Genomic DNA, 11,508 nt, shown 5'->3' on the forward strand with positions numbered 1-11,508 from the left:
TTTATGCTGGTTCTACACGTTGCTCTTCCCTGGGAAACTGCAGGTTCAGAAAATCCCCCCAAAATTTGTATTATCCCGTCCCCGGTGGGGCAAAGAAAAAATGTTTTACAATGTAGTGGAAAAATTTGTTCCAAATATATCAAACTTCAGGTTTTGATAAGTGGGTTTTTTATGAGGGGGGGAGGTGGAGGGAGCAGTGATAAGTGTTGTAGGAGGGTGATGAAATACAGGCCAGGCTTAAAGTACCAGAGGCTAGAAGGCTTCTGTGGGGGCAGGAGCCAAAGAAGCCAGAACTCTGCCTGCTGTATTTTTGCCTAACTAGCCATACCTGTGCCACTAAGTAACTAGTACACACACGACTGAAGTTTTCCACACATTACTTAAGCCTTCCTAAATAACAGTTCAATGGACGATACCTCTAAAGTTCGGAAGAGTTCCACATTTGCCAGTGCACACGTCTCTGTTATACCAGGGGCTCCCAGACTTTTAAATTTTATAGACAAGCTTTCCCCGCAGCCACAAATAGGGACTAACATGTTACTCACTTTTTTGTTTTGCCAAGGACATTTAAAAAAAAATGCCACCACATTATTTATAAAAGACATTTCAGCAAAAAAAAAATATATATATATATTTTATATATATATATAATCTCGAAACTAAAGCCAGTCTCTTAATCGTCACAAAACTTGCCAGGTGTCGTTATTCCTCTCATTTTGCCTCAGCAGTTCCATTTTCATCCCCATCTGACTTGGGGACAGATAGAAACTGCTGGACTACTAATATCAGCTAATGGTTACTGAATACCGCATGTGCTAGACAATGCTGAATGATTTACACATGTTCTCTCATTTAAGCAGCAATAACCCCATAGGTAAGTACTATTTTGTCTATTTACAGGTAAAGCTGGAACTTGAAGGGGTAAAATTACTGGTCCAAGGTTAAATGGCTAGTCATCAGTGAAGCTAATGATTTGAACCACAGCCACCCCAGAAAATTAGCTCAGTTCTGCCTCAAGGCACAAGTTACATCTTTCCCAAAGTGTGGTGGACTTGTTTAAAAACAAGCAAACAAAAAAACCCTGCTCTAAGTGGTATATGAACCCTGAATGGATCAGCATTTAATGTTTACACATACATAAAAACTATCCCCTTTTCAATGAAGAAAAAGTTTCAGTTTGGTGGCAGGAAGCCTTTAGCACATCTCCACCATTTGTTAAACTTCCTTCTGAGCCCTCTGCACAACACCTAGCTAGATTTCAATAACTGTTTTGTTTTCATTGTGGTTTTTTTAAAAGGTACTTTCTAGTTATGGCAAGTAATAATGGTTTTCCATTTTCAATAGTGAAATTAAGTTTCCTTTTAAAATAACATTTCGATTTAAAAAATAGCTGACTGTCCAAAAGATTTCCAAACTAAATAAGAGTCAAGGAAGTGTTCGGACATGCTAAATCCACGATGGGGCACGCACACGTCTGAAAACTGGGAAACTACGTAAATCACCAGGTTGAGATCTGCATTTCACTGAAACGCTGCAAACATGACTCCTTTGGTTCAGGCTTTCCAAACAATTCTAAAAATGACAGTTTCCCCATGCAGGATGTGGTCATGCAGAACACCACCTACCACCCCCACCTTCTTATCCAAGAAAAAAGGATTTCGTTCCAGCCCCGAGGAAAAAGTCAAACATTCTCACATGATCTTGCCTCTCACCTCCTGTCATCTGCAGCTGGGTAGCTGTACAGTTCCTTAGTCATGGACTCTCCAGAACTTAGAGAAAGCAGATGAGGCCAAAGCCCAAGGACCTTTCTTGACCTTTAAGTACTAAGACCTGAAAACACCTGGGGCGTCTTTACGTAATTAAAAAGGAGTTATTGCATGTTCCCCAGGTGCCAGGCCCTGCCCTCCACTGAGGAAACAAAGTGGTTTTCAAGGATACTCAGATCAGGGAAATGAGACTATCAAAAGTGAAATGACTGAGTCATGAGATGTTAAGCTGTATTCTGCCTTAAATTTTATCTAAGATGACACCTGTAAGAAACAAACAGATGAAGTAAAGTCCCCGCTACAACCACCAAAAACACGAAGTGATTATTAAAAGGTACCAGTGACTGCGCTTCTAGGAATCTACCTCATGGAAACGGGAATGTTCAGTGAGTGTAGCAGTGTTTAAAACGAAAAACCAAAAGAATATATATCAGCAGGAAATATTGCATAAGTACACCCAAACTATGGACTACTTCTCAACCATTGAAGAATGAGGTAGACCTATAATTATGACACAGAGTCGTGACAATTAATTAAAAAAGAAAACTGCATGACACATATGCTATGACCTCATTTCTCTGTCTTAAAAAAAAAAAAGAGGAAGGGTGTATATATCTGCATGAAAAAAGCTTTGAAACACATTTACTTTGGGGAATGAGAATGGTTGGTAGAAAACTGAGGCGTAAGGTATAAGGTGGGCAGAAAGAAGAGATATTTTTTGTTGTTGTTATTTACATACTTCTGCACTGTTTAAAGTCTTATGAGCAAGAACAAAGTCCAAAATTTAAATATCAATAATGATCAATACTGCATAGCAGTCACGTCACCTGAGCATTTTGAAGGAATTCGGGAATGAACTAGAAAACTGATGGTCGAAAGAGGAAAGGCCACTAGGGAGCTACAAACATGCCCTCTAATCATAAGGACTGCGAACAAAGAGTTGAGAAAAAGTTATTTCTATATTAGATAAGCCAGTGGAATAAAAACTAAATACTAAGACCACCAAGGAGGTCACTTTGGGTTTTACTGTTGTCGTTTGCTGTTAAGAATGGGACTTATAAACAAGAAGCACAATAGGTATAAACTGACAGTTAAACCTAAAGGCCCAAGTGTGTGGCTCCTAAGAATTATAAAGCAGAAAGGCAGGAGCATAGAATCTTTTTGTTTGTAGATAACACTAAAGACTTCCATAGTAATAATATGCCAAGTCATTTGTGCCAAATTATAGGAAGATCTTGGGAATCTATGCAAATAGAAAGAAAAGTGGCAGATGAGTGTTAAAATGAGCATATGGCCTAAATCAGGCACATAAAACAACTTCTCAGCTGTCAGTTATGACCCAGGAATGGGATCTCAGAGTCACTGTAAATGGACCCTGAGGAAATCAGACCAATATTGAGCTACAGATAAAAAGCAATACGAAGTGTCCTTTGAGCCATCAAGACAAGTGCTAAAAACACAGAGACAAACTACCATCTTCCCCTCATATAAAACTGCGGTGCGCCTGCCCGAACATATACTTCTTTTGTCATTTGTGTCCTGCGCCTTCAAACAACATACAGCACAGGAGTTTTAAAAAGATCAGTGGGTCTCAAATGCCAGCTACTGGATCAATCTCAAACCAACCCTTTCAGAGCCACCTAGAATTTAAAATACAATTTCCCAGGCCACATTCACAAAGATTCTAATTCATGCCTCTAAAAGGCCTTCTAGGTGGTCCTGATGCAATGACCCGATTAGGAAATCACTGAACTCCTTCTCTCTCTAAATCTACTCCCAGAAAGATTTTAAGAAGGCTTATAATAAAAAGGGGAAAAAAAAAGAAACCATGTGAGGAACTACCAAGAATAGATTAAGATGGTTCCTCGACTTGAATATTAAATGGAAATGGAAAAGATCTGCCAAAGACCATTACAATGACCTGAAGGAAGAGGCTCTGGCCTCCGAAGTGTGTAAAGCAGAGCCCAGAACTCTATCATGCCCACAGGCCCAGCAGATTTCCCCCATCATGAGCACGGCCAGAAGGAACTCTGCCAGGAGCTACACATTCCTAGAGTGCCCTTCTCATCCCCACCCATTTCATATCAAGACCTACTGCACTGGAAAGTCACCGCATTCTAAAGAAGAGCTAAGGCTGGGTGAATAAAGCCCACTGGCACCATGTTCCTCTGGGTCTCAAACAACTGCTCCCACTAGTCTAACCTGATACCACTTCTAAAGCCAGGAACCTGCCTGGCTCTCTCCTATCCACCCTCCACCACTCCACCATCTGATTCACTTAAGTCTTCCATACCAGGAAACCATATTTCAACTAAGTCACCTTCTCAAAAAAAAAAAAAAAAAAAGCAATGGGAACAGATTTCACACAGGATAAGGAGCAATTCAAAGCGAAGCTCACCCTAAGGTGAGATTTTTCAGCTCTGATTCATCATGCCTAAAACACATGTAATACAGGCTTTCTTAGTCAGCCTCTTGAGACTGGAAGGAACTTAGAGACAATGAGCCCAACCACCCCATTTAAGAGAAAATGAAAGTCTGACTGGTAGAATCTAACCCCACATCACCCAGATGGAAAACAGCAGCATCCGAACGAGAACTTGTCTCCCCTGAATCTTAGGCCAATGATCTCTCTTTTCTGCCAGGTTGCTTCCTGGGGACAAAGTTAATATATTAGATTTATTTACTTTAAGCACAGACTTCCCAAATCTCCTCAATTCCTCGTATTATACATGAAATTGGTTCAAAGACTATCCCAAGTAGACTACTTCCCACTTAAAGTACCTCAAAATATGTTAAGGCATAAAAAGAGAGAGGAGATGGTACCTTAAGTCACTCATCTTAAGCATATAAAAGGAGAAAATGTGCCAGTTTATTTCGTAGACTGAATATCTCAAAAATGACATCTGAAAATATCATCTAAATTTTCATTAGCTTTATTTTCCCTGTAAGTTCCTTAACTTCAAATTTTAAAAAAATGCCAACTGAAACCACTGTTCTTTTTTTCCCTAAACATTAGAGCTAAGTGAGAAAAACATAACATTAATTTATCATATTGAGTCTCACTGAAAATAAGCGAAATCCCACAACACTCCATCTGCATCAAATGTTCACAACCTGTGATTCTGCATCAATTTCTGCTGTAAAAACAAAAAGCATATGTCAGTCTCTTAAGAGAGGAAGCAGCAACAGAATCTGGGTGTGTATCCATCTCCCAACAAGAAATGAGGAAAAGCTATATAAATCCAGTAAGTAGAATCCCTTTACTCCATTCATCGTCCCTGATAAGGTAAAGAATTTTCTCAGTATTTAGCTATGCTCTTCCTTGGAGAATAAAATGAAATAAAATCAAAGACCAGACCCCAAAGGTTATCTACTGCAGCCCTTGCTGGAACCATACCTGTAGGGTGAAGAGCTAGCCCACACTGAGAAGTGAGTGCACAGCAGACCTTAGATCCTTCTTACGTGGATTCACAACCTGGCCAATTTTCTCTTTTGAACTTACAAATGAAAACTAAAAATTTTCACTTATTTCCCAAATTTCACTCCCCAAGTAAATTGGGGCATAGACTCCCCAAATCATGTGCCCACTTATTACCATTTAGTGACCACTACCCAGCCTCAGGAATCCCCGCTCATGTCAACTAAGAGTCATGTGCATAAGCTAGTTCCTTCTTGACCATAAGCAGCTACTTTGTTTTTTACCACCACTGGTGAAAGCTTGGCTAAAGTAAGAGGCCAAAGTAAATTCCATGCAGTAATGAAATGCCACCTGCAGTATGAACATTGACAAGTTCTAGATGTTCTTTAAAGTCACTGACCCTGGTCTTGGCATTTATCTTTTTGTCCGGGTCCCCTCCATTGGAAGAAAGGTACAGGTTTCCCCCGCTATCCAAAAGTAGAGTGTTCCTTTGAAACCTTTCCTTAAGCTGTAATGGGGTAAAATGAAGTAGCAATTACCATTAATTTATATGGCGAAAAATTGTGAGAATTCCCAGACCCAAAATTCAACACACACACAATTTTATTTTGTTCGCCACAACTGAAATGCTTAATTACATCCAGTTTTATGCTAAGCATAACACCATTACGAGGTCTCAGGCTTTTGTGTTACCTTAGGATATATCTGGCTAACAGATGCACAAAATAAATTAAGATAAAGTACAGATGCTCACAGATATTCAAAGCTATGGCAGCTTGACGCGGAGCATAGTTCTCCAGGAAGGAGCCTGGTGGGGCCACACTTGCTACTTGGGGTGCACGCTGCCTCCGTAACAGCTTGCTGCACAACAAATGCTGGACGCTATTCTCACTTTTCACCCTTTTTCATAAAAGTGAAAATCCTCTTGGGATTTCTTCCAGTTAGCAAAAACAGGTCTTTCGTAAAAGCAAAGTGGTATAATATGAACTTTCGAAAAGTGGGGGGGGTACCTGTAGTGACTCTGGCAATATATAGGACTGGCTGAAAGGAAATCAAAAAAAAAACCTTAGTCTTGGCCCTGCAAGAAACTTGAATATGACCGAGAACAGGTATGTTTTTACCAGTCTCCCATCGTTTACATTTATTCAGTGGACTTAATGTCAGCTATTAATCTTACCAGGGTACCAGAACAAGCACCATCCCCGATGCCTTTCTGCCTTTTATCAGCCACAAACACATATTAATACTGAGATTAAACCCACACCATTTCTGTTGACACTGAACTTGAAGAAACTGAAGAACTACTGTAAAAACATTGAAGATAATAATCAGTGGAGACAGCCTTTGCACTTGCTGTTCCATCAGCCTTTGCACTTGCTGTTCCATCTGCCAAGAACATCCTTCCCCTATGGCTGGTTCTCTGATGTCCACCAGATCTCAGTGTAAATGAATCATGGTTCTTAGCATAAAACCAAAGACTAGCAGAGGGATTTCTTTCCCCTTTGGAGGCAGTTAAATAGAGTAGGGTGAAATAGGAATTGAGATTTGGCACTGTCCTCCTTTTGGCCTTCCACATCATAAGCAGGATAAGATATGCTGCTTCCATGGCTGCTTCTGATACTGAGAAGCACCCTATCTATAGGAGCCACCCCTTCCCTTATTCTCGACCACTCTGCCCCATTCCCCTACCTGAAATCACTATCTCATATTACGATGCTGATTGCTTATTATTGTCTGTCTCCTCCATGAATCGTAAAGGCAGGAATCTGATCTACTTTTTTATCACTGTTTCTCCAATACCCAAACAGAGCGTGACACAGCAGATGATCAAAAAATTTACCTTCAAGAAAGAAAGGAAATATGATAGCTCATCAATCTATATCATTAGTACATGGCAGGAGCCACTGTCAGCACAACTAGAGTCAGACAGATGCTTCCTTTTCACACAGAAAAGATGACAGAAAGCCTTTAAGATGTAGTAAAAACTTAGAGCTCCTTTACTTACAATCTTGACTGAAAGTTACCACGTTTACCTGCTGAGAAGGCAATTTTATTACTGCAGGGAAAAGTCTTATATCATAGTCTACCTATTTCTTTGCAAATAGCTCTAAAAAGTACTGTGTTGTTCCGCTACCTTGTCCTGTGGAGTAGAATGAGTGTACTTTAAGTAGCTTAGGAAAGGTTTTTTATCCCCTTTCACAGTCTGCATAAGTGCATGAAGGAAGGAGCAGGTCAATAAACTACTACTCTCTGTCCCCACTACACTCTGGAAAAACACATACTGCTCAGTTCAGAAACTTAAGAAACACTTAGCTTAAATCTAAATTACAGGTAGCATTTCCTACACTGGAGAAATTTCCACTAAGCTACTCACCGAGAAGTCTACATCCCACTTTACAAAAATCTGGCAGTACAACTCCTGTCAAAGGAGGAAACTATGGCCATCTCCTTCCTCCTTTACATGCCCCTCTGCCTTAGTCACCTAATGAAAATCATGGTGCTTAGCATAAAACCAAAGACTAGCAGAGGGATTTCTTTCCCCTCTGGAGGCAGTTAAATAGAGTGGGGTAAAATGGGAATTGGGATTTGGCACTGTCCTCCCTTTGGCCTTCTACACTGTAAGCAGGATAAGATGCTGCTTCCATGGCTGCTTCTGATAAGCACAGAAGATTCAAGAACTGTGGCTGACTCGTTCTGCTGTTACGAAAGCAGCCTGCAGGCTCCAGACTGAAAAGACATACAAACTTACCATGTTAGATGGGAAAGTTATAGTGAAAAGACAGAAAAAGGCTCTATCCCCAAAACGGAAAGCAACTCAGTTCAGTAAAACCTGAGAAAATACCCACCTCTACGTAGCTATGTGGGGTGAATGAATTTTATACTAAGTACCCCAAGACTCCTCCTAAACTAGTCTATTTAATATGTGCTGACAATGTTCTTTTGCAGCAAAGGCCTAGCAAATTTTTCAAAGAAACCCAGAGTTAGAATCCTTCAGGGTTTTAAAAAAATATCTGATCTGACAGAGACATTTACTTTTCCAGGTTATATTTTGTCTGCCCACACACTTGCCAGTCTCGTCCCACCTCAGAAAACGTAAATCCACCTCCAGTTTTTCCATCACCCAGACTGCCAATTCAGTAACAGAATGGCTCCAAAACGCTTGTGTCGACTTAGTGACCACTTCCTCCTTAAACACATTCCAGAACCAACTCGGTACCTTTGCTTCCACTCAAAAGCAGACAGCCTCTACCATCGCCGTCATTTTAAAAAACTGGTCAAATGCAAGGATTTTTTACAACTTGATTCTCAAGTTATTTTTCTTCTTTAACCTTAAAAAAAGTTAACGCAAGACTTATTAAGATTGCAAGGCAGAGACCAGACGAAACTTGCACCTTCCATGGCCCTATAGCCCATTCTTTTGCCAAAAAAAAGGAAGGACTATTCCACTTCACTGCAGCAAATCTCAACCCTAGACCATTTCAGACCTTGAGCTCTGCCTGAGTCCAGACAAATTCAGAGGGCTCACCCGGAAAAGCACGCCTCTGGTTAGTCAGTGATCCAGTTTCTGCGCCTCTCCTAAAAGGCAGAAAAGCAGTGACTACTGTCTTCCTCTTGATCAATTTCCTTCTCATTTTCCTCTGTCACAGAGCTCCACCTTCCTTTGGAGAGTTCTTACGAAGCAGTTCCTAGTACCACTGGAAACAATTACTCTCCAGGAAAATACAACTTTGCCTAGCAAAAGAGCTTCATACAGAGCAATTTGCCAGTGGTCGATTTTTCATTCCAGACAAGGCTTGGAAACCTGGCACAAATCTGCCTGCAGCTCTGTAGTTCACCCAGTTTCCCGCCCCTAATCTCTGCCTGGAACTCACCCACCTATCCCCTGCAATTTGGTCACAGAAAAATAGCAGTATAGATTACTTAATCGTTGAATTTTAAAAGCCTCCCCCCAGACTCAAATGTGTCTTGCATATCACACTCCTATGCGCATAACGACCAGAAGCACCAAATGAAGTCACTCACCACAACAGCAGCTCCCAAACAGGACAGGAGTAACATCTAATCTTTCCTCAGCTCAATTACAGTCAGCTTCACTTTCCTACAATTTTGTGGCCATGCACCACTGACCCCACCCTCCACATTACAAAGTCATGGCCTGGAGTCAGAGGCATCATTGCATGAAGTTGAAGAGTATGTGCTTTGGCAGACAGGCCTGCGTTCAAGTCCCAGCTCTGCCTCTTATTACCAATAAAAAATGCCTGCCCTTGGGTAAACTATTCATTCTTCCTAAACCTCAATACATATCTGTAAAATCCAGCAAATAATCCTATCTACTTGTTAGGCATTATAAATGAGATAATATAAGGAGAATACTCAGCACGAGACATGACCCTTAATAAAGTGACTGCTGATATTCAATATCCATGGAGGTAATCTGTAGGCAGATTGCCATAAAAGCCTCCAGCACTGGTAAAAGCAAAAATATGTTCAGCCTCATTCCACTCCCACCACACAAATGAGGGGCCTTAGCAAAAGAAAAAACTCAGAAAGATCCACTTGGTACTGCCGATCCCACCACTAGACCAAGGAATGCTTTGCTCTCTGGTGAAGGGAAAGACCAGTGCAAATGAAAAAGCTAATGAAAGAGGAGCCACTTCAGGATAATCCTTTGATGGATCAGCTCAATATTTTAATGAGGGAGAAATATGTGGACCTTGGAAAGTCCCTTCTCATTCAGTTTCTGATAAATTCTGACACTCCACTTATGTATAAATAAAGGGAGAAAAAGAAATATTGAAAACCCTAAGGATCTCAGCTGAGGTCAGAATATTACCTAAGAAATGAATACATGAGAATTGGGGCGGGGGGGGGAGGGGGCGCGGGGAGAGAAATCTTGAATTCCGATTTATATACACACGACTGAAGAACATTTTTATCCTGTGAAAGGCAATGAGCCAAGAAAATAGAATATTTTTAAAACTTTCTACAACAGCAAAAACTGGAGCTCTGGGAGAAAGTCATAAAGATTATTTGCTGTTCCAGATAGAAAAATCAGAACTGCAGTCTGATGTGAAATCTAGAAGTCTGTGGTCATCACAACCATAAAATCTGGTAACAACCAAGAAACATCAAGTTCCAAGATCTAGGAGGGTTCGGGGGAGGAAAACTGAGGGACAAATGATAAAGAATTTATACTACATTATCAGGAAGTTAGGGGTAAATTTTTAAAAATAAACTTAACAGGGTTTTGAATTCAAAATTCAAGAATGTGGAGAGTGAAGGGATATAAAATCAGGCAGAATCTATAGTGTTAGAGCCCGAGACTGGGAATCAGAACACTTGAGCTCTGGTCCTGGCTCGAACCCAAACCACCATGTGACCTCAGGCAAGTCACTGTAAGGGGTGGGGGAACAATAATGATCTCTAAGATTCCTATCCGCCAAACATTTTAAGGGTCGAAAGGAGGAGGGAGCACAAATCCCAAGAACTCTCAGAACTACGAACTTGACACGAGGTGGAGAGGAAAAGACGGGAAATGAGGGCCAGAGAGCGAAGAAACTTGGAGTAAGTAACTGAGCGTCGGTGGAAACAGAAAAGCTTCAAGATGGCCAAGTACTCCTAGAGTTCCAGGGAAGAGCGGATGTCAGGATCTCGAAAAACTGCAAACTGCTCAGCAAATGTCAAAATGGACAGAAGGACGGGGAGAGGACAGACATCAAAAAATTATCTCCGTTAATCAATCAATAATCGGTCTGTCTTGGTAAAGAGCCAAGAGATCTCAGTGCTGCGACCACGGAAATCACTGTGACCCCTGATGCCAGGGTGTCAGGAGGCAAAATACTAAGGGGAGTCGGTGTCGGGTTCCTTTTAGGGAGGGGATTCCGAGAAAGGTTGAAAAGTGAAGGGGGGCAGAGAAAAGGGGTCTGGAAGACTATGCAAGCTGGCAGGAGGGGAAGAGAAGCCAGTGCCAGACTCCCGCCCGGAGGCAGGCGGTGGGGTCGGTGTCCAGGGCCCCGTTCTCACCATCTTGACAATGCCCCGCTGCACGGTGGGGACCGCGGGTCCCCCGGAGGAGCCGCCGCTCTGCGCGGAGGAGGCCATGTGTAGAGATGGAAAGACAACGAGTAAGGCGGCGGACCAGCTTGAAGGTGTCAATGTGGGTGTCGGTGTTGGTGAGAGGCCGCCGCGGCGAGAATCAGACAGGTGACCGGCTGCGGGCGATGGACTGGACGGACACGCCGGGCGCTCACAAGAGCAGCAGCGGGACTGGGAACGAAAAAGGAGACGCGATCTCCGCCGCCGCCACACGTTCTACTCGCCGCG

The 11,508-nt window shown here is 41.9% G+C and overlaps 1 protein-coding gene across 1 annotated transcript in view; it reads right to left on the reverse strand.

Moving 5' to 3' along the window:
* SND1 (staphylococcal nuclease and tudor domain containing 1) overlaps positions 1 to 11,508 on the reverse strand; it is a 390,995-nt gene extending 379,487 nt beyond the window's left edge. Inside the window, exon 1 of the mRNA XM_039860623.1 lies at positions 11,209 to 11,508. Within this exon, the coding sequence (XP_039716557.1) occupies positions 11,209 to 11,286 (78 nt within the window). The 5' untranslated portion in view covers positions 11,287 to 11,508. The remainder of the gene's footprint in view (positions 1 to 11,208) is intronic.

The sequence above is a fragment of the Pteropus medius genome, unplaced genomic scaffold, assembly GCF_902729225.1.
Source record: "Pteropus medius unplaced genomic scaffold, Ma_sr-lr_union100, whole genome shotgun sequence".
NCBI classification, from domain to species: Eukaryota; Metazoa; Chordata; class Mammalia; order Chiroptera; family Pteropodidae; genus Pteropus; species Pteropus medius.